At 42.7% G+C, this 24310-nt stretch overlaps 1 protein-coding gene across 2 annotated transcripts in view; it reads left to right on the forward strand.

Annotated features, from left to right (window-relative positions):
- LOC101388239 (aldehyde oxidase-like) overlaps positions 1–24310 on the forward strand; it is a 49641-nt gene that overhangs the window by 11558 nt on the left and 13773 nt on the right. For both annotated transcript variants that reach the window (XM_087435740.1, XM_087435741.1), the window contains 11 exons: positions 3753–3810; positions 5908–6004; positions 8670–8778; positions 10250–10376; positions 11934–11995; positions 18337–18426; positions 19078–19158; positions 19751–19895; positions 20568–20660; positions 21833–21984; positions 22554–22647. In XM_087435740.1, the coding sequence (XP_087291866.1) occupies positions 3753–3810; positions 5908–6004; positions 8670–8778; positions 10250–10376; positions 11934–11995; positions 18337–18426; positions 19078–19158; positions 19751–19895; positions 20568–20660; positions 21833–21984; positions 22554–22647 (1108 nt within the window). The remainder of the gene's footprint in view (positions 1–3752; positions 3811–5907; positions 6005–8669; positions 8779–10249; positions 10377–11933; positions 11996–18336; positions 18427–19077; positions 19159–19750; positions 19896–20567; positions 20661–21832; positions 21985–22553; positions 22648–24310) is intronic.

Raw genomic sequence — 24310 nt, forward strand, 5'->3', positions numbered from 1 at the left:
TTTTCATCCCTTCACTTTCAGTTTGTGAGTCTCTTTAGGTCTGAAGTGTGTCTCTTGTATGCAGCATATATATGGGTCTTGTTTTTTTATCTAATCAGCCACCCTGTGCCTTTTAATTGGAGCATTTATTCCGTTGACATTTAAAGTAACTATTGATAAGTATGTACTTACTGCCATTTTTTAACTTTTTTTTTTCTCAGTGTTTTAGTAGTCCTTCTCTGTTCCTTCCTTCTTCTATATAGAATTGATGGTCTCTTTAGTTTGACCTCTGTCTGAAAGCTCTACTCTTTAACTCCCCTCCTCCCTCCTTTTATGTTTTTGATACATATCTAACCTCTTTTTTGTGCATTTGTATCCATTATCCTCTTATCATGGAAATAGATAATTTTTCCTATTTGTGGTCTTCTCTTTTCCCCTTAAATCAGTCCCTTTAACATATCTTGTAGCACTGGTTTCTTGGTGACAAACTCCTTTAATTTTCGCTTGTCTGGGAAATTTTTGATCTCTCCTTCCATTTTGAATGATAACCTTGCTGGGTAGAGTATTCCTGGCTGTAAGTTTTTTCCTTTTAGCACTTTAAATATATCGTACAGTTCTCTTCTAGCCTGTAAGGTTTCTGCTGAGAAGTCAGCTGATAGCCTTATGGGGTTTCCTTTGTATGTAACTTGACTTTCTCTTGAGGCTTTTAGGATTCTCTCTTTATCTTTAATTCTGGACATTTTGATTATGATGTGTCTTGGTGTGGGCCTCTTTGGGTTTATCTTGTTTGGGACTCTCTGTGATTCCTGTACCTGAATGTCTGTTTCCTTCCTTAGGTTAGGGAAGTTTTCATCTATTATTTCTTGAAATAGATTCTCTGCCCCTTTGTCTCGCTCTTCGCCTTCTGGGACACCTATAACATGGATGTTAGTGCGCTTGATGTTGTCCCAGAGGTCCCTTAGACTGTCCTCACTCTTTTTAATTCTTTTCTCTTTTACCTGTTCAGCTTGGGTAATTTCTTCTAGTCTTTCATCCAGCTCACAGATCCGTTCTTCTGTATTCTCTACTCTGCTTTTGAGTCCCTCCAGTGAATTTTTCATTTCCAGTATTGTATTTCTCATTTCTGATTGGTTCTTTTTTATATCTTCCATTTCTTTGTTGACATTCTCACTGATTTCATCTGTTCTTTTCCCCACATCAGTGAGCATCCTTAACACTCTTTGTTTGAACTCTCTGTCAGGCAGGTTGCTCATTTCTGTTTCACTTAATTCCTTTTCTGGGGTTTTGTCCTGTTCCCTTACTTGGAATATATTCCTTTGCCTCCTCATTTTGCCTCTTTCCCTCTGCTTGTGAACTACGTATTAGGTAGGTCAGCTATGTCTCCTGCTCTTGGATAGGTGACCTTATGTAAGTGATGGCTTAGGAGACCTGCTGTGTGCTTCCCTCAGTTCTCAATGTTCCAGGGGTGACCCCTATGTGGGCTACATGTGTCCTTCTGTTGTGGCCTGTTTGCTCTCCCTGTAGGCACCCAGGGAGGCCGAGTTATGCTCCTGGCCAGCTGTTGTAATGCTCAGATGCTTGTAGTTGTTGTGGGCCTTTCAGTCTCTTTATCGGGTGGGGAGCCCCAGCACAGTTGGCTGCAAGTTCTAATACCACATTTGTGTTGCAGTATTTCTTTTAAGTGAGTAGGTCCCCAGCGTGGCAGGTTGTTAGGCTCAGGGCCTTACAATTGCTATAAGCCAGGCTCTTGTCAGCTCTCTGAGGATTGCAGCTGGGTGGGGCTGGCCTCAGGCACAGGAGCACCCAATTGTTTCAGGCTTTGGAAGGTGGGGCAAACCCCCTATGTGGGTCTTTGAGAAGCACAAGCCTTCTGCAGCTGACAAGCCCTGCCGCCCACAGGTCCACACACAGAGTCAACACAGTCTTGCCCTGTGTGCGCTCCCCAACCTCCCGAAGCAGACCCAGTCTCTCCACGGCGGGAGCCCCACACACTCCACCGCCGCCCCGCGCACGCCACCCGCTCCTTGTGCACGCCCTGCCCCGCTGAAGTAGGCTCAGTTGCCAGGCTGCAGAGAATCCAGTCACCAATCTATGCAGGCACACAACTTGCCTGAGGGCTTGTTGGGTGGAGCCAGTCTCTAGGGTGGGCTGCCTGCCCTGGCTGAGCTGGATTAAATCAGTGCTCTAGCGGGTGGGGCAGACCCTGGGCTAGCAGGCCCCAGGGAGAACTCCAATGGCGTCTGTGTCAGCACGCCCACACCAGGCCACAACAATGGCCGCCGCCAGTGTCCCAGTCCCTGGAGAGGTCTCACCCCTCATCGAGATGCACACAGGGCCCATTAGGTGAGTCTCTTTTCACCAAAGCACTGTGCACCTTTCTTTCTGGTGACCTTAGGTTGCTTTCTGAAACGGGTGAGTTTGCGCGTGGGCCCTTCAAGAGCCGGTTTTAATGTCTTTGTGAACCAGCTTTTCTGGGGGTACTCCCCAATGCTTCAGTAGCAGGCAAAGTCAGATATTCTGCCACCCGTCTCGATTGTGCTGGGTCCACAAAATGCCCACAGCAGGGTGCTCCCCAGCTCAGGGCCCCGCTCCTCCAGGGAGGGCTGTGCACCTTTGGGCCGCTCCCGGGCAGTCGTGAGGTGCTGTGGCCCGTGAAGGCGGCGTTTTTTTCTCTCCAGAATGGAGTTTCTGCCTCTTCCACCTCAGTTAGGGTTGTCCGTTGTTGCAGAAGTTCCTCTTATCCAGTTTTTCAGCTCTGTCTCAGGGGTAATCTTTCTACGAGTAGTTGCAAATTGGCTGTGTCCACAGGAGGAGGTGAGTTCAGAGTCTGCCTACGGTACCATCTTGACTTCTCTAGGCCACCAATCTTCCTCTTTTTGGTTGAGGAAGATTGTCGCTGAGCTAACATCTGTGCCAATCTTCCAAACTTTGTATGTGGGTCGGCAACACAGCATGGCTTCAGGAGCGATGTGTATGTAGGTGCGCGCCCAGGATCTGAACTTGCAAACCCTGGGCTGCTGAAGGGGAGTGCGTGAACACAACCACTACGTCACCAGGCCGGCCCTAGAAATCCAAATTTTTAATCAAAAAAGGGAAAACATGGTCACTTTGGAAAACCTAACCCATCATGACATTTCAATCATGCCGTCCCTTGGGCACTGCTGTTCTGTTGCTGTGTGGCTGGGTTGCCCATGCAGACTTGCTTCTGAAGTGAGCCCTTGCTTGCACATCTTTGTATCACTTGGCATAGGCATTTTATCTTCTCCTTTGTTTCTTTGATTTGGGGGCCACTGTTGGGTGTGATCTCTTTCTGAAAACTGGAATTCTTTGAACACGATAAACAAACAAGTCTTTTTTAAAAACTAAATCAATTTCTCAGATGGTATTCTGTTCTAGCAGCCACCCCCACCTCCTCCTTCTCTACTCTGCTCTGCTGATATCTTTTGCCTCACGTGCTTCAGACTCTCTAAGAGAAGCTGGGCAGGAGTCACTGGTGTTCTGTTAGTGGAAACAACTGCTGCCTTATTGAACAGTGATGATTCAGGACCCAGGACAGTGCAAAGTGGTGGAGGGGCTCACGATTTAGACTCCACACGTAAGAGAGGTGATTTGTACATCACAGGTGTTCCGTAAACATTAAATCAACTTGAAAATACGAGTAGAAGAGTTAATTAATGTACATTTCCATCAAATTAAGATGAGCCTGCCAATGTGAATATCCCACTAGCTCCCTCACCTTTATGTGTATAACTCTTCTTTTCCTTCTGGTGCAGGTGATAGAAAAAAATGTTGATCCTGAAACAATGCTGTTACCATACCTGAGGAAGAAGCGTATCCTTGTTTTTGCTTTGAGTGTGTGTTTGTGTGAGAGTGTGTTTGTGTGTGTGTTTGTGTATAGCTCTGATATCCTCATAAGGTGATATTTCACATCTTTTTAGAGCCACACTGAATCATATTCCCTACAATTTTGGTTTCATGTTCTTCTTTGAGAAAGTCCTACGTCTTAGTTGTGTAGGCAGTGCACAATTGTGGCTGTCAGAAGAACCACGTTCTTTCTAATCTCTGTTTTGGCACTAAATGTATTGTGCAAAAAGGAGAAGCTAGCAATGGGAGTTAAAGCAAATGTTAAAAGGGCTTAATTAAGCATCTTTAGGATTAAGAGTCACAATATTGACATTGTATCTTCAAGGACTAATACTCATGCCCAAGAGAGCGTGTAAATCTTCTGAGACGAAAGTAAAAGAACAATGGAGAAATTACTTCTGAAAATGTTACCTTAGGAAAGCTTTCTAAATAAAAATCACCTAAGGGATGGATTCTTAGCCTGCTATGCATGAACTCCAGTGGGCTTCCAGAGGTCTGTAGACCCCACTAAATTATATGCAAAATTATGTGACAATGAGAGTGTGTACATTTTTTTCCCCTGGAGAGAGAGAAATTCCCAAAAGAGTCCACAACTCAAAATGCGTGAATAACTATGTTCTGAAAGTCATTCAAGATTTTTGGACATAAAAACAATGAACACTGATTTCCTGGTTATCCATGGTTGCAATGTGCATTTAAGATTTAGTTCACTTGTGGGTGACAGAAACTCCCAAATAGCAGTAAACAAGATAGAAGATAGAAGTTTATTTCTTTCTCAGTGTGTTAGTTCAGGTTCTCTGGGAAGCAGACACCAAAAAATGGGATTAAATGTGCATGGGTTTTATTAGGAGAAATGCCTGAGTGAAAGGAAATAGGGAGGGAGCCAGAGAAGGCTTAGGGAGCCATTAGACCACAACGCAAGTCCTACCTGTAAGGAAGAGAGGGAGAGAAGGTTGAGTGGAAGGGTCTTAGACTGCTGTGTGGTCTAAGGCATGTTCATCACAGCCGTTGGGGATGGTTGACAAGGACCCCCATGTCTCTCCATAGCTCTGAGCCATTGATGGGGAGCAGCCAGGGAGGCCTGGCCTTAATGAAAACTGAGGAGATAGATATAACAGAGCAGCATCTGGGTCTCACGGTCCGTTACCCCCCTGTTGAAGGAGGTCTGTGAGGCACATTCTCATGGCTGTCACACTCACATAAGGGAATCCCAGAGGTAGGTGGATCAGGGCTAGTACAGCAGTGTCACAACGTTATCAGGGAACCCAGCTCCTATGTCCTGCGGCTCCCCCTTCATCAGCGTGCAGCTTTCTCCTCATGGTCAGAGATGACTAACTGAGGTCCAGCCATCGTATCTGAATTCCAGCCAATGAGAAGAAGTAAGAGATGGAGAAGGGGGCATCCCTCTCTTTTTGAGGACATTTCCCTCCTGGAGGTCATACACAACAATTATGCTTACATCCCATTGGCCAGCTTTGGTAATGACCCCACCTCGCTACAGAGGAGGCTGGGGAAATGTATTTTTTCTTCTGGGCAAACATGTACATAGCCAAAAACTTGGGGTTTCTATTACCAAGGAAGAAGGAGAGAACAGATATTGGGGAACAACTAATAATTTCTGCCACACAGAAGCAGAGAAAGATGGCAAATATGGATAATACGAAACAAATATTCCAAGAATTATATATAATTTGACATTTTACTTTGTCATCAAAGACACAGATAAGGATGAGAGCAAATGTGCACTATACTCATACTTTCAAATACTCAAGCCCTTTTATGTATAGACTCTTTTATTTTTAATGTTAGTTTGGCTCTATTTTTAGCAACCTGGGGTCCAGTTGTTTTGAAAGGGAGGAGACTAAACATAACACACAAATGGAAATAAAGAATTTACAAGATTTTAAATAATAACAGCTAAGACATACATGTATCATTTGATGAATATGTATTGAACGTAGCTATACATTTAAGAGTATTTGATGTGTGTTGTCCTCTAAAGTCGGAGCTATTCTAGAAAGAGAATTATGGAAAACACATGATCTTTAACTGTGCTTTCTCCAGTCCGACTGACAGGAACCAAGTATGGCTGTGGAGGGGGAGGCTGTGGCGCCTGCACGGTGATGATCTCACGATATAACCCCATTACCAAGAAGATAAGGTACCTTGTAGCAAAGTCCAGATATGTTGCACTTTTGTAGTTTTGAACTTTGTTTCATTCCTTCCTTTGGTAAATATGCATTGAGCACTTACCATGTAACAGGAACTGTGCTAGGCACTGTGGGTATAGTGATGAACAAAGCAGACATGGTCTGGGGAATATGAATGGGTTAGAAGAAAAGGGTACCATCAGTGAGGATAACATGGTCAGAGAAGCCCCTGTTGAAGTGTGAAACACTGTCTGTCTCCCTGTGCTGTCTGAGGAGGACAGGAAGGGCTGAAATGGCAGTAAAGAATAATGTCATCACCACACTCTTGTACTACTGTTACCTGCCCTTGCCCCTGTAGCTGCCTTCTCCATACATTAGTCGGAGAGGCCAGTTACAAGTATAAACAAGATCACAGCACTCTCCCACCTAAAAATCACCAATGGCGCCCCATTGCATGTAACATCTTCTCTTTATGTTTGATCTTTATCCTTCTTCAAGTTTGCCAAGTTTCTTGGATCTGTGGGTTGATGTCTTCTATCAGCTTTGGAAACTTATCAAGCCATTATGTCTTTCAATATTTATTCTCTCTCTCTCTCTCTCCCCCCTTTCTGAGATTCCAATTATGCATATTTTAGACCATTTTACATCATTCCACAGATATCAGAGGAGAGCTAAACATCTGAGCACTGGTGAGATTTCGAGGTCTGCCTGTGTTTCAAAGCCAAGCCACCTGCTTCCTGAACTCTGGGAGATCCCCCCCTGCCTTACAGCCTGGCTGCCCACTTTTTAGGTCACTGGGGAGTTCCCTTTGCTCTCCTGTCTCACTGTCTCTGCTTTGGGAGATCTCTTGCAGCCATGCCACCCTGTCTTTAGCATCTGGAAGCTGGCAACTGCCCTACACTCTGTGAAGCCTGAGAGCCTGCAGTTCTCTCAGTTCTGCTCTCTCTCAGTCCACCTTGTCCACGAGCCAATGTGCCTGGAGAGTTCTTTCAACACTCCTTCCTTGCCCCATTTTTAGGGTGTTACCCTCAGCACTCAGTGAAGTCTGGTGGGAGAAGAGTTTGGAGAGAGTGCAGTCCAGCATTGTATTTTAATTTGTGGCATCAGCCTACATGTGGCTATTAACAGTTTGTTGAACGTTGGTCTGGGTTCTCCTTACTCCTGTCTAAGGCAGATTCCTCCTCTGTCCGTTGCAGGCAGAGATGAGAACAGCTGTATCTCTTCTCTCTTATGAAGGGCTTGTGCTAAGACCGGCCCGTGGCTTAGCAGTTAAGTGCGCATGCTCCGCTGCTGGCGGCCCGGGTTCAGATCCCGGGCGTGCACCGACGCACCGCTTGTCCGGCCATGCTGAGGCCACGTCCCACATACAGCAACTAGAAGGATGTGCAACTATGGCATACAACTATACTGGGGCTTTGGGAGAAAAATAAATAAATAAAATTATGAAGGGCTTGTGCTTAATGGAGTTTAATTCATTTAAGTTTTTATGTACTTAACATCTGATGACTTTTTAAAAACTTATGATTATGTATCTTATATGGCTTGTTTTGGTTTTTAGAATGAGAGTGAGCATTCATATATATTTCTGTTTGTGCCTGTAACCATTTCTTTCTGCTACATCCATAGAGGTGGAATTGCAGATAAAGGAGTGTGTGCACCTTGAAGGTTTTTGTGCCTTCCAGTGAAATGTCTCCCAGAGGAGCTCTAGATCAGTTTAATTTCTTTTTTTTCTTTTTTATTTTTTTTTGCTGAGGAAGATTCCCCCTGAGCTAACATCTGTTGCCAACCTTCCTATTTTGCTTGAGGAAGATTTGCCCTGACCTAACATCTGTGCTAGTCTTCCTCAATTTTATACATGGGTCGCTGCCACAGAATGGCTGCTGTTGCATGGTATAGGTCTGTACCTGGGAACTGAACCCACCAAGGACCACCTAAGTGTAGAGCGAGAAGTTGACCACTAGGCCGTGGGGCCAGCCCCCTCAATTTACATTCTTATCAGAAGTATGTAAGTTCCATTTTCCAAAACTTTGTTAATTATGCATATTACAATTTTTTAAAATCTTCGTCAGTTTCTTTGATTAAAAATGGTGTTTTCATTGCTTAATTTGAATCTCTTAATTATTTTTGAGATTGAACATTTGTTTCAAGTATTTATTGGCTGTCTCTAGTTCTGTTTGGTGAGTGAGAAGTTTTCAGGAGATGTTCTGAGTTGGACATTTTCCAGCACTAGGTTTGTGGGGTTGAGGAGTTGTGTATCCCACACTGTATTTCTTCTTCTGAAGCACAACATCCAATCCACTTTATTGCCCAACAAACCCCTGGCCCAGCACTGCCTAGAAGATGGAAGATGCTCTCGGTGATTGGTCTCAAGTGACTAGAGAGGAGACTGTCTGCCCCTCATTCAAGAGAAAAAGACACATTAGAGGAAACTGTTCTGGAGTTAGAATTAGGAGACCTCATTTGATGCTGTCTCTGACACTCCAGCTGTGACCCTGAGCAAATCACTCTGACCCTCAGACTCTACTTCTGTAAAAGGGCCATGAGCTAAGGATGAAATGCATGTGCAAAGCCTGGGACATTATACAGAACCTGCCCCATTAGAGGTGCTCGATGAATGCTCAGTCCCCTTTCCCACTGGATGCAATGTAATTTCTTCTTCTCTTTTGCATTCTGAAGACATTATCCAGCCAATGCCTGTCTGACCCCCATCTGTTCTCTGCACGGTGCTGCCGTCACCACAGTGGAAGGCGTAGGAAGCACCAAGGGCAGGATTCATCCTGTTCAGGTGAGGGTGTTCCTCTTCCTCATGGGGCTTCTGTGCTTCAAAAACCATTGATGACATGGTGAGTCCCTGAGAGGGCTACAGCAGGGCGGTCTGGGCCCTTCTGCTTGGTCACTGCCGACAGATGAAACCAAGCCGGGGCCAGGGGTGAAACCTGGGCCGTGTGGGTGTTTTGTGACTGACTTCTTGGTAAGATGCTCTTGGAAAACTAGAGGACTTTCTCTTTTTAAAGAAAATCCTGACATCACTGGGTTTGTTTTCTACATTCTAATTAGATGGAACCTGTCCATCTTACATCTTCCAAACTCAAAGAAACGAGAGTTATGTGCATTGAGGCATATAATTTTGTTGTTTTTTATAAAGTGGAAACTAACATGATTTTAAAGCTGAATGAAAATCTCAACTACCAAAAAGATTTGTTAAATTCAAGGCTTTTTGAAAAGACAGATAATAGGAGTTGTCAATGAATTTTGAGGCTTTTCTCCTAAGGCAGCACCTTGTTATAACTTTGCCTCAAGTGAAAGGGCACCTCAGATGCCTGACTTTAAATTATTTAGACATCGCCCATAAAAATGCTATTGCTACTTGTTTTTATCTATGTATGAGGGTCACTAAGGAGGAGAGGGTACAAGAGGGAAACAATAGGGACAATATAGAAAATGGGCAAACTTGAAGTTCTCTGGACCTGAAGGAATCTTGGGTTCTGTGTATTTTCTATGAACCTCGTCACCTAGCGGGAGCAGGTTCTGCCTGGAGACCCTTGTGAGACTTGGCTGTTCAGAGGCAGGAGAACAGCCTTTCATCCAGTAACTGCTGTTGTTGCAGCGTAGCCAGAAGACGGCTTCGAAATGGGGTTGGAGCTCTGAACTTAGACTCCAGAGAGAGAATGCTGGGGGAGAAAGTTTGGAAGAGAAGTAAAGAAATAATGTTTCCCTCTTGAGTGTTTTCTGAATTAATGATGGACCTTGGTAAACAGACTCCGCTCAAAAAGCCTTAGGGCCGTGTGGGCAGACAGAAGTCCCTCAAGAAATACTTGCAGTTTAGTTTTTTCTAAACTGGAGTGTAATTAGGTTAATTTTTCTGAAGGACTTCAAGGGATTTATCTCAGCGATTCCCATTCTGGACTATACATTGAAACCACCTGGGGATCTTTAAAAACGCATGTCTGTGCCCCACCCCCAGAGATGCTCAGTCAACAGGTCTGGGTGCTGCTTGGGTCTTGGAAATTTGAAAGCTCCCCTGGTGGTTCTAAAGGCTGAGAACATTTACTGAAGCTCAAAAGCTGGTGAGGACCAGTAATCCCGGCCTCCCACCCCAAGACAAGGAGACACCCGGGATGAGAAGGACTTTCTGGGGCCTCTTCAATTTTAATGTGCAAACAAATCCCCTGGGGATCTTGTTGAAAAGCAGGTTCTCATTCAGAGGTCTGGGTGGCACACAAGATGCCTCATTTCTAACCTTTTTGTGCTTCCAGGAGAGGATCGCCAAGTGTCACGGCACGCAGTGTGGGTTCTGCACCCCTGGGATGGTGATGTCCATCTACACGCTGCTCAGGAATCATCCAGAGCCCACTCTGGATCAGTTAACTGATGCCCTTGGTGGTAGGTTATATGTGTGTGTGCTTTTTAAAATAATGATGATGGTAAGAGCTAATATTGGACAGTTACCATGTGCCCCACACTGTGTTAACCTCTATAAAAAGATTATTTCATTTACTCTTTACAATAACTTTATAAAATGGACATTATTATTATCTCTATTTCATAGATGGAGAAACTGAGGTTTAGAGAGAGTAATCTATTCAGAGTTAATACCATCAGTAAGTGGAGGAGTTGGTTTCTTCAAATCAGAATTCAAACAAGATCCACACATTGCACTTGGCTGATGTATTTCTTAAGTCTCTCTTAATCTGTAAGAGTCTCCTCACTTTTTTTTTTTATTACTTTTATAATCATTACAAAGCCAGTTTGTTTACCCTATAAGAGTCTCCTCCCTTTTTTATTGTTTTATTACTTTTATAATAATTTCAAAGCTAGTTTATTCGTTTACCCTTGGAAAAAGTCCAGCTGTCTCCATGTGCTGCCCTCTCCCACCACTCCCCGACACTCTCAGAACCATAATAAATATCGGAAGAGTCTTGAATACAACACAGAATCAAAGAGAGGGAGATCTTCTGCTGATACTGATATCAAAGAACTGTCTTTATCCAGTGCAGAGCTGTTTTATCCAGGTCAGGAGCTCAGTGTGTGTGTGGGTGGGAGAGGTCTTCAATACCAAGATTCTAAACAATTTTTAGAAAGAGTAGCCTCCCAAATCCTATTTCTGGTGAAACTCTCCGTGGCTCTGTTTGTCTTTGTCTCCTGCCTCCCGAGGACCTTTCTTCTCTGCCTGAGAACATGAGGCTAACGCCCATGTGCACAGGTTCCCTGTACATGTTCCAGGGAAGACCAGAGCAGATGGAAATCAAAAGGAGAGACGCAGCACGTGAATCTCTGCCCGATTTCCTTTGGGTTTTATTATGCTTTTGATCTCATGACAGTTTATGATGTGAACAAGTGATAAGGGGTTCTCAAGTTTTATGGTGCTTAAGACTTGCATGGGGAGTTTGTAAAGAATGGGTCCTGGGACACAATCTCAGAGCACTTGCGTTAGTGGCTTTGTTTTTAACTTAGACTCCAGATTTGGAGGTGGGAGGGAGAATGAGGAATATGGACGGCCATGAGAGAAACACTGGCCTGATGTTTTAATTTAAATAAATTGTGTACCCAGCTGCTTCCAAAGTTTAGTGATTACTTTTTCTGCTATATAATGCTTTTGATCTTTCTATTGACTGAAGCCTAGCTCTTGAATGTGGCTGTAGACCAAGAATATTTGGCTTGAAATCATTGTGATCTTTGAGTGCCTGTCAGAAGCAGAGGTACCCCAACCCTAACTGTTTACGGAGAGAAAGTACAAATAGCTGAGTTGTTAAAATCTACCTCAAGACTCCCAACCACATATCCCAAGGTGCTGACGGAAAAATCTGACTTGGTAGATTGGGTGGGCTGAAATGTCAACCAGGGCTTCCTTCTAGGATGGGGTCCTTGTTTCCATCGTGCATTTGGCAGGCTGTGCCTCTCTAGGTTACTCGAGTAACAGAGCTGGGTTTTCTCCTTCAGGTAACCTGTGCCGTTGCACTGGATACAGGCCCATAATTGACACGTGCAAGACTTTCTGTAAGGTAAGTAGACAGGAACGCGTTATTGAGTCTATTTTCCCCATGAAACAGAACAGTGGGGGTCGTCAGGTGTGATGGGGGAGCAGCCTTTGCTCCCAGTACAGGGCTGCTGCTTCTCTCAAGGTCTGTAATCTTATTTCATCTTGGGCATTGCGCCTACTCTCGCTCATCGGGCTTGTCCCAGCAGGCACATAATGAGCCCCTAAGCGCTTTGATATGGGCTTGTTCCAAGAGGTGGTTCCCGATCTGTTTGTCGGGTCGGGTGCCTGCCCCGGTGCTCGTGCAGCCCTCTGTGCGTGCCCTGTCACAGCGCTGGTCACACTGTGCTGTAACTGCCCATTTGCTCCCCCATGTCTTCAGCAGCCGGCGGGCTGCTGGACAGCAGAGGCTGTGCATCTCCAGGGCTGGTCACCATGCACCGATTGAGTAGCCGCTCAGTCAGTATTTGTTGAATGAATAAATGAACAACTAACCTTGAAATGAGGGACATGAGATTGCACTTTGGAAGTTAAACTATGAAATCAGTACATCATAATTCAGAACCAAGAGATAATAATACTTTTTAAAGTTCGTTGTTAATAAAATATTAAATATTATTCATATTAAGAACCAACCATTGTTAATATTTATTGCTATGTGTCAGGCTTAGTTATAAGATCTTTGCATATTTTAACTTATTTAATAATCACTGTTACTCAAATTTTCTCACCAGCTCAGATTTTTTTATTAGAAGTTAGTTTGCTTACGTTTAAGTACACATGGCTCCCTTCATAACATTTGACAGTATTGATTCTGTATTGTTTCAGCGGGTAGTCACCTGTTTAATTTAATACTTAGTAGAGGGGACTCTGCTTCCTGCCTGGGGTTAGCATTCCCTCTCCAGCCTCAGCAACTCACCCCAGAAGGCCAGCCCCCTCCTGGGGCTTGACCAGCTGCCTTCCTGTAGGTGGGGGCCGGTGCCAGCCTTGAATCCAGACTTAGGCCAGGGAGGAGTGACATTGGCAAAATGGTGAAATAGGAGTTTTCTACCATCTTCCCCCCAAAGAACGCCAATTTTGACAATCATCCACGGATGAGAGTGCCTTTATGGAAATCCAGGAGTCCAGCAGAGAAGTTCCAGCATGCCACTGGAGCCAAAAAATCCAAGATTGTACATGCAGAGAGTAGGAGGAACAGGTTCACTTTACCTGCGTCATCCCTCCCCCAAGGTGCACAGCTCACTGCCCAGAGAGACCTCCTCTGCCAGTGATTGCTCCCAAGGAGGGATTTGAGAGTGTGTGAGTGAGCACCCAGCTTCACCGGCTGTGTGAGGCACTGCCAAAGAGGCCCACTTCTTTCTCGCCCCATTCGGAACACCGAGGAGTGCTAGACGACTGGGTTGCAGGGAGGGGCCGAGAGAAGAGCAGCCTGGGCTCTTAGAGGACATCGAAGGGACATGGATCCCACCAACCATGAGCTACAAGAAAACACAGAAAAACAATTCCACAAAATCAGGAAAACAATTCATGAACTAAATGAGAAGTTTAACAGAGAGACAGAAATAATAAAAAAGAACCAAACGGAAATTCTGGAGCTGACGCATACAGCGAATGAAATGAAGAATAAGACAAGGATGCTCATTCTTGACACTTGTATTCAACATAATACTGGAAGTCCTAGCCAAGTAATTAGGCAAGAAAAAGAAATAAAAGATATCCAAATGGGAAAGGAAGAAGTAAAATTGTCTCTGTTTGCAGATGACATGGTCTTATATATAGAAAACCCTAAAGACTCCACCAAAGAAATTGTTAGAACTAATCAACAAATTCAGTAAAGTTGCAGGATACAAAATGAACGTAGAAAAATCCATTGTGTTTCTATACACTAACAATGAACTATTGGAAAGAGAAATTGAGAAAACAATCCCATTTATTTATTTATTTATTTATTTATTTATTTTATATTGCAATTTTATTTGTCCTTCTACCTCTATAAAGCTGGAAAAAAAATTTTTTTTTTTCTTTTTTAGCTTATTTGTTTATTGCAGTAACATTGGTTTATAACATTGCAAAAATTTCAGGTGTACATCATTGTACTTCTATTTCTGCATGGACTACATCATGTTCACCACCAAAATACTAATTACAACCCATCACCACACACATGCTCCGAATTATCCCTTTCACCCTCCACCCTCCCCCCTTCCCCTCTGGTAACCACCAATCCAATCTCTGTCCCTATGTGTTTGTTTATTGTTGTTATTATCTACTACTTAATGAAGGAAATCATACGGTATTTGACCTTCTCCCTCTGACTTATTTCACTTTGCATAATACCCTCAATGTCCATCCATGTTGTCACAAATGGCTGGATTTCATCGTTTCTTATGGCTGAGTAGTATTCCATTGTGTATATATACCACATCTTCTTTATCCATTTGTCCTTTGATGGGCACCTAGGTTGCTTCCAAGTCTTGGCTGTTGTGAATAACGCTGCAATGAACACAGGGGTGCATGTATCTTTATGCATTGGTGTTTTCAGGTTCTTTGGATAAATACCCAGCAGTGGAAGAGCTGGATCATGTGGTAGTTCTAGCCTAGATTTTTTGAGGAATCTCCATACTGTTTTCCATAGTGGCTGCACCAGTTTGCACTCCCACCAGCAGTGTATGAGAGTTCCCTTCTCTCCACATCCTCTCCAACACATGTTGTTTCCTGTCTTGTTAATTATAGCCATTCTGACGGGCGTGAGGTGATATCTCATTGTAGTTTTGATTTGCATTTCCCTGATAGTTAGTGATTTTGAACATCTTTTCATGTGTCTGTTGGCCATCTGTATATCTTCTTTGGAGAAATGTCTGTTCAGGTCTTTTGCCCATTTTTTAATTGGGTTGGTAGTTTTTTTGTTGTTGAGATGCATGAGTTCTTTATATATTTTGGAGATTAAGCCCTTATCAGATGTATGGTTTGCAAATATCTTCTCCCAATTGTTAGGTTGTCTTTTCGTTTTGTTGATGGTTTCCTTTGCTGTGCAGAAGCTTTTTAGTTTGATGTAGTCCTATTTGTTTATTTTTTCTATTGTTTCTCTTGCCCGGTCAGATGTGGTGTTTGAAAAGATGTTGCTAAGACCGATGTCGAAGAGCGTACTGCCTATGTTTTCTTCTAGAACTTGTACAGTTTCAGGTCTTACATTCAAGTCTTTAATCCATTTGGAGTTAATTTTTGTGTATGGTGTAAGGTAAGGATCTACTTTCATTTTTTTGCATATGGCTATCCAGTTTTCCCAACACCATTTGTTGAAGAGACTTTCTTTTCCCCATTGTATGTTCTTGGCTCCTTTGTCAAAGATTAGCTGTCCATAGATGTGTGGGTTTATTTCTGGGCTTTCGATTCTATTCCATTGATCTGTGTGTCTGTTTTTGTGCCAGTACCATGCTGTTTTGGTTACTATAGCTTTGTAGTATATTTTGATATCAGGGAGTGTGATACCTCCAGCTTTGTTCTTTTTTCTCAGGATTCCTTTAGCTATTCGGGGACTTTTGTTGTTCCATATGAATTTGAATAGACCAATCACCAGTAAGGAGATCGAAACAGTAATCAAAAACCTCCCCAAAAATAAAAGTCCAGGACCAGACGGCTTCCCTGGTGAATTCTACCAAACATTCAAAGAAGACTTAATACCTATCCTTCTCAAACTCTTCCAAAAAATTGAGGAGGGGGAAACTCCTAACTCATTCTACTGAAGCTGACATTACCCTGATACCAAAACCAGACAAGGACAACACAAAAAAGAAAATTACAGGCCAATATCACTGATGAACATCGATGCGAAAATCCTCAACAAAATACTAGCAAATCGCATACAACAATACGTTAAAAAGATTATACACCATGATCAAGTGGGATTTATTCCAGGTATGCAGGGATGGTTTAACATTCGCAAATCAATCAACGTAATACACCACATTAATAAAATGAAGAACAAAAATCACATGATCATCTCAATAGATGCAGAGAAAGCATTTGACAAGATACAGCATCCATTTATGATAAAAACTCTGAATAAAATGGGTATAGAAGGAAAGTACCTCAACATAATAAAGACCATATATGAGAAACCCACAGCTAATATCATCCTCAATGGTGAAAAACTGAAAGCTATCCCTCTAAGAACAGGAACCAGACAAGGATGCCCACTGTCACCACTCCTATTTAACATAGTACTGGAAGTCCTAGCCAGAGCAATCAGGCAAGAGAAAGAAATAAAAGGTATCCAAATTGGAAAGGAAGAAGTGAAACTGTCACTATTTGCAGATGACATGATTTTCTATATAGAAAACCCTAAAGAATCCACCAGAAAACTTTTAGAAGTAATAAACAATCCCATTTACAATAGCATCAAAACAATAAAGTATTGAGGAAGAAATTTAACCAAGGAGGTGAGAGACATGTACACTGAAAACTATAAGACATTGATGAAGGAAATTGAGGAAGACACAAATAAATGGAAAGATATCCCATGTTCCTGGATTGAAAGAATTAATATTGTTAAAATGTGCAAACTACCCAAAGTGATCTACAGATTCAATGCAATGCCTAACAAAATTCCATCGGCATTTCTCACAGAAATAGAAAAAATAATCCTAAAATTCCTATGGAACCAAAAAGACCCAAAATAGCCAGAGCAAAGATAGAGGCATCACACTTCCTAATTTCAAGCTATATTACAAAGCTATAGTAATCCAAACAGTATGGCACTGACATAGACGCAGACCCATAGATCAATGGAACAGAACAGAGAGCCCAGATATAAACCCATGCATGTACAGTCAACTAATATTTGACAAAGGAGCCAAGAACACACATGGGGAAATGATGGTCTCTTCAGTAAATGGTTTTGGGAAAACTGAATATCCACATGCAATAGAGTGAAATTGGACCGTTATAACACTCACAAAAATGATCTCAAGATGGAGTAAAGACTTAAATGTGAGATCTGAAGTTATAAAACTCCCAGAACAAAGCACAGGGAAAGAACTTCTGGACATCAGTCTTGGTGATGATTTTTTTTTTTTTTTTTGGATATGACAAAAAGCACAAGTAACAAGAGGAAAAATAAACAAGTGGGACAAAATGAAACTAAAGAGCTTCTGCTCAGCAAACGAAGCCATCAGCAAAATGAAAGGCAATCTACGGAACAGGAGAAAATATTTGCAAACGACATATCTGGTAAAGGGTTAATATCCAATTATATAAGGAGCTCATGCATCTCAATAGCAAAAAACCAAATAACTTGATTAAAAAATAGGCAAAGAATCTGAATAGACAGTTTTCCAAAGAAGATACACAAATGCTGAACAGGTACATGAAAAGGTGCTCAACATCACTAACCATCAGAGAAATCAAAACCACAATGAGATATCACCTCATACCTGTTGGAATGGCTATTAGAAAGATAAGTGTTAGCCAGGACATGGAGAAAAGGTTACCCTCCTGCACTGTTGGTGGGAATGTAAACTGGTGCCGCATCTATAGAAAACAGTATGGACGTTCCTCAAAAAGTTAAAAATAGAATCACCACAGGATCTAGCAATCCCGCTTCTGAGTATATATCTTAAAGAAATGAAATTAGAATCTCGAAGAGAGATCGTCATTGCAGCGTTAACACAATAGCCAAGACATGGAAATAACTTGTGTCCATTGACAGATGAATGCATTAAGGTGTGTGTGTGTGTGTACATAGGTATAAAGATGTGTGTGTGTATGTGTGTGTGTGTGTGTGTGTGTGTGTGTATTTATTTGGCCATGAGAAACTGGAAATTCTGCCATTTGCAACAATGTCGATAAATCTAGAGGACATTATCCTAAGTGAAATTAGCCAGATAGAGAAAGACAAATACTGTATGATCTCACTTATACGTGGAATGTAAAAAAGAAAAAAGAAAGTTGAACGTATAAAAACAGGGTATAATGGTGGTTACCAGGGCCTAGGGGCTGGGGGAGATGGGGAGATGCTGGTTCAAGGGTACAAACATTCAGTTATAAGATTAATAAGCTCTGAGGGTCTAATTTACAGCATGTTGATTACAGTTAATAATACTGTGTTGTATACTTAAATTTACTAAGACAGTAGACGTTAAGTGTTCTCGCCATACACACACACAAAAATGGTAACTATATGAGGTGGTAGATGTACTAATTGACCTAATGATGGTAATCATTTAAGAAAATATACATATAACAATAACCATGTTGTACACTTCAAATATATACAATTTTATTTGTCAGTTATACCTCAACAAAGCTGAAAAAATACTTGGTAGAATCAGCAATAAATTCTGAGTTATTTGTTTTTTTACCCTCTAGACTTCCGGCTGCTGTCAGAGTAAAGAAAATGGGGTCTGCTGTTTGGATCAAGGAGTAAATGGAGTACCAGGATTCGAGGAAGGGAACGAGGTCAGTGAGGTGTAAGGTTTTTATGAGGCTTTCTCAGGACATGAGCACAGACCAGCTGACTTCTAGGAAGAGAAAGTGGCTGCCCAAGTTGATGAATGTGAGGTGCGCCAACATGTCCCCATCCCATTCTCACCCATCTCCATGAAAGGAAAATCTGTCCTAACAACTTCATCCTTCGTTCGAGGTCAAGTACAGCTATCTATAGGAGAGAAAACACATCGATCCCTTCCTGTCTCTTAGTTTTTTAAAAAAGCCCTTTTCAAGTCTTTTTTCAAGGGCCAGAAGCAAACTGGATATGGTAGGGAAATGCAAGAGCAGGCAGAGGGAGTCGTGATAGGAGAGGTGGCGTTCAGGGAAACATTCTGGTTCTCAGCGGTGTCTGGTGCTGCTGCTGCCTCCTCTGCTTTCCCAGACTGCAGAGAGGAGTACAGGGGACTGAGGGCTGTGGAGGACCATTGACGTCGGCACTGAGCTGCCAGTGACCAGGTCCGTGTTAGAGCCCTTGACCTAGAATCCAGGGGTTGTTTGTGGCTGGATGGCTGCCTTTTTGTCTGTCTGCTGTATGTCTGTCTTCTTCTGACATTCCACAAAGGATTTAAAGTAGTTAGAGTTGCCTGATAACAATAACTCCTGGTTCTTTCTCTTTTTAAGACAAGTCCAAACCTCTTCCCAGAGGAGGAGTTTCTGCCATTGGATCCAACTCAGGAACTGATATTTCCTCCAGAGCTAATGGTAAGGAAAGCTGAGCTCGTCCTGGAGGAACTCATGGTGAAATGCCAGGAAGGGTATTTACCTATGGATCCTCCCAAAGCTGACGGGCAAGTAGGTAATATCCATCTGCCATCCGTGGCCCAAGTTCTAGAGGATGGGACCGAGGCGGAGATGGGGGAATGAGGGTGGAGTCACCACGTGGGGACAGTTGACTGTAAGAAGCAGCAGATAGTATCTGTAAAAAATGTCATGATGACACCACAGCATTTGTAGCTGTAGACATGTTTTCTACTTCCAGTTTTGCTGAAGTTTATTCTTCCACAGAGTGATTTGACAAAATTAAACACGTTAAGATATTTTTAAACATTGAAATGAATTCCTTTGAGGTATAAAAACACCAAAGGGAGATGCATGAGAACAGTCTCCAGAAGGAGTCAAATGTTGTCGTACTTTGAATTTGAACTCTGATTCCAAAAAGCTCTACTTTTGTCACTTTTATTTTATTGTTTTCAAAAGGTCTCCATTTCCATTTTATGTTCCCACGAAGATAGAGCAGAAACAGGTGGCAATGTTGTCACGAGATGATCTTGAATCCCTCTTGCTTTTTCAATAGATAATGGCTGAGAAACAACCACAAAGGACCAGGGTTTTTAGTGGAGATAGAATGACATGGATTTCTCCAGTGACCCTGAAGGAACTTCTGGAAGCTAAAGTCAAGTATCCCCAGGCCCCTGTTGTCATGGGGAACACCTCTGTGGGTATGTGGAACCCCAGGGACCTCTTAGGAGGAAACTGAGGAAAAGGCCTTTGGGGGAAAGAACCTCACATATGCATGTTCTCAGGAAAAGCAGTCAGAAATAGCACTGTCAACCATTTAGACTTGACTTCCTCAAGACACTGACATTGCTCAGGAGACTTTCACAGCTCCCATTACATGAGTGAATTCCTGTTGCCCCTAATCAGAGCACTGTGCAGAGTGACCCCAGGAGGCTGCTCCATCACAGCTCAGAGGCAGCAGTTCCAGTGACAGCTGTCCTGGTTTCCGTGTGGAGACGGAGCTGGGCTCATGTTTGAAATTGCTCTTTGTTTCCTCTCTTGGTGGGGGGTGTCTCGATAGGCATGATGTGATTCCGTAAGCTGCAGTTACAAGATCTTTGTGTTGTGTTCGTTACACCTACTTCTTTGAGGAGTAGTCTAGAATCTTTCCAAAGAGAATTTGAGTAAGCCACAAGTTGTCTTGGACTTGTCAGGCAAGTTGTGAAGCTGACAAGTCCAAAGAGTCCCCTAAGGTTAGTGAAAGTCCACCTGGCCATTCTCTGTGTGTGTGATTGGGCAATGAACAGACCAATAGAAAGATATGTAATTTTTATATGTTTAAAGATATCACTTTTAATCACAATTTCAAATTTCATTTTTTTCTAATCCTTTAGGGCCTGACATGAAATTTAAAGGTGTCTTTCACCCAGTTATAATTTCTCCTGATAGAATTGAAGAACTGAGTGTTGTAAACTATGAAGATAATGGTGAGTTCTCGTGGTCCCTGTTTTCTTAGTTAAAATGCGTTAATTAATTTATTTCCTTTGCCCAGCAGACAAGCAGAAGAAGAATTATTCCTAATTGTAATTTACAGAGAGATTCTCTTCTTATAAGAATGATAACATTTTAGAGGAGGCTCAGGGGAGAATTCTCTGTAGTTATATGAGATATTAATCATCTGAATAGTCAGGTTTTTAGTGAAGAACGTTTTATCTGCCCTGTTAGAGGAATGTAACAACTAGTCAATGAAGGGTACTGTGCTGAGTGCTGGATAGAAGATACAGAGGAGTGGAACACAGTCTTTGTTCTCCAGAAGCACAGTAGTAAGCAAAGCAAGTTTATGTATTAAGCAGCTTCCAGACTGGCTTGTCCATTTCCACAAAGGAAACTGATTTAATGGCAATGATGAGAAGTATGATAAATGTGGGTGTGGAGTCTGGCTCTGGAGTCTAATTCTTGACTATGTCGTGTATTAGCTGTAAGACCTTAGTCAAGTTCTGAATTTCAGTTTCTTCATCTGCAAAATGGGGCAATTATTTCAAACGTTTCTTAAGATTCAAGGAGGTTCTGTGAAGCATTCAGCATAGTGCTTGAACAGTGACTGCTCAAAAAATTTAGCCTCCATCACCTCCATCACTGTCACCACCACCTCTAGCAACATCACTCCCTCGTCACCATCACCTCCATCACCAACACCACCGTCACCATCACCACCACCTTCATCAACACCACCACCACCACCTCCATTAACACCACTACCTCCATCACCATCACCACCATCACCACCACCTCCATCAACACCATCACCACCATCACCATCAGCACCACTTCCATCAATACCACCATTAACACCATTAACACCACTACCTCCATCACCATCACCACCACTTCCATCACCATCACCACCACCTCCATCACCACCATCACTTCCATCACCATCACCACCATCACCACCACATCTTCCATCACTACCACCACCATCACCAACACCACTTCCATCACCATCACCACCACCACCATCACCATTACCATCATCACCGCCAAGAGGCAGGGCAACATGTATCCAGCATACAGATCCCCTGTCTGTAGTTTTGGTCTAATGGATAGTTCCAGGTCAGCAGTGATCTCTTTGCATTATTTACACATGATTTCATTTCAGGGCTGACCTTAGGTGCCGGCCTCAGCCTGGCTCAGGTGAAGGACATCCTGGCTGAAGTGATCCAGAAGCTTCCAGAGGAGAAGACGCAGACGTACCATGCTCTCTTGAAGCATTTGGGAACTCTGGCCGGATCCCAGATCAGGAACATGGCTGTATGTATCTGGTGACAGTAGACTCTGGTGCGCATTCCTTGGGTGACTGTCTCTGACAAATCACGACATTTTCATTCTTTTGGAACAGGCAAAAAATAGTTCTCCAAAGCCTTGATTAATCCTTATTTGATCACTTGTGTGTGTGTGTTTTTTTTTATTCTAACACTGCAGAACTGAATAAGAATATTAGCTTCAACAGCAGCTGTTAAGTACTAGAGTTACATAAGTTATACCAGAAAGGGCAAATATTGCCAGGTAAAATTCCATTGTTAAAGCTGAAACAGGTAATAGTGTAGCCATGTCTGCGCTCCAAAGCCTGTCCCCTTGGCTACTGTTGACTGGACTGGACGAGGGCACTGGACCCAAGGACAGTCATTCTATGCTCTGACTAAAAGCTTATTAAGTTATACCTGTCTTTGCCTATCTGGAATAATAGCAGCTCCCTTTCTCAATTCTCTCTCCCCGTGAGCTGGAACTCATCACTGGTAGAGTCATTTAGCAGGAGTGTTGATCACTTGTGTTTTTATAATTACATAACTGGTGTGAAAATAACTCATTATTTTAAAAAGTCTTTAGGGGGCCACATCGTGAGTAGGCATCTGGATTCAGATCTGAATCCCCTCCTGGCCGTGGGCAACTGTACCCTCAACTTGCTGTCAAAAGGTGAGTGACAGCTCCTTCTTGGGGATTATTAAACCTGCTCCTCCTAGCCCTTTTTCTCTCTGGGGAGGCAGGAGGCCCAGTTTTGAAGATGACTATTCTTTTTTTTTTTTTTTTTTGTGAGGAAGACTGGCCCTGGGCTAACATCCATGCCCATCTTCCTCTACCTTATATGGGATGCCTCCACAGCATGGCTTGACAAGCAGTGCATCGGAGTGCACCCGGGATCCGAACTGGCGAACCCCGGGCTGCCACAGCGAAACACACTCACTTAACTGCTTGCGCCACCGGGCCAGCCCGAAAATGACTATTCTTTATAATATTAATAACTCTCTCTGCCTTTCTGGATGCTGGAACGTTGGTCAGCCTGGTCCTAATTCCACACACTCCCAATGTCTTCATCCTCTTCTTTTTGAGGTCTGGTGCTAGAAGTTTTCCCATGCTGGTCACCCTACGTTGACCTTGCTTGTGATGTTCGTGTCCCCATGTGAACTGAGTAGTGGAGAGAACTAGAGGCTACTGAGAACCACTGGGCCTTTGTTGAAGACTCTCTCCAGGTGGTACAGGAGTGTTGTGGCACCCACATCATGCTGTGTGCTCATCCTTAATTGGTCGTTGATGGAAGCCTACAGACCTTTTTCTATTGAACAATGTTTGGGCTTCATTCTATATGTATTTGAGTTTTGTTTTTGAAACTAAGTCCAGAATTTATTTCTCTTATTCCAACTTCGTTTACAATTATTACGAAGTCTTAATTGGTCCTCCATACATCTGTTTTTATTTCCATTTAAAAACATGGACTAGATTTCTATTGCCTGCATTGTTAAATACCTCCTCTTCATATCATCTCAACCACAAAATTCTCTTAAGGAGCAAGATTTGCATTCAGACTTATAAATTTAAGTAACATCCCTTTAAAAAAATCATATAATGAGGGCCGACCCTGTGGCTTAGCGGTTAAGTGCGCGCGCTCCACTGCTGGCGGCCCAGGTTCGGATCCCGGGCGCGCACTGATGCACCGCCTCTCCCGCCATGCTGAGGCCGCGTCCCACATACAGCAACTAGAAGGACGTGAAGCTATGACATACAACTATCTACTGGGGCTTTGGGGGGGAAAAAAATAAAATAAAAGTTAAAAAAAAAAAAAATCATATAATGAGAAATAGATTTTGTGATGTGAATATAAACATCAAAAGCTTCTCAGCTTTTGTCCCAATGTCATATTTTGTTACAGCTTTAAATGGTTCCTCCCCTCAATATATTGATTAAAGAACAGAAATTTTTTAGGTGATGGAAAGCTTATAAACAAATAAGACAGCCCCTCACTAGTATAAAAATTCATTAAAGGCAATTTACTTATTTAGTACTCTACTAAGTAGCACTCCTGGTCATAAGCAATAAATGTTTGTTGGATGACTTGATCAGAATATTAAAAGGGATATTAATATCTACTCCCTAATTGTAAAGCTCAAAAGAAATTTTGCTGTTCAGGAAGAGGACTGCTCAGGTCCTGTTGGACTGACCTCCGGGCTACTCTGCTAGGTATTTTTATTTAAAGCAAGTAAAGAAGGAAAAAAAAAAATGTAGGACCTTGACTGGAGGAGTCACTGTAAGGTGCCATCGTAGGTGAGTGATCAGTGAGCATAGGAAGAGTGTACCCTTTCCC

Source organism: Ceratotherium simum, chromosome 9, assembly GCF_057802395.1.
Source record: "Ceratotherium simum simum isolate JZ-2026a chromosome 9, ASM5780239v1, whole genome shotgun sequence".
Lineage (NCBI taxonomy): Eukaryota > Metazoa > Chordata > Mammalia > Perissodactyla > Rhinocerotidae > Ceratotherium > Ceratotherium simum.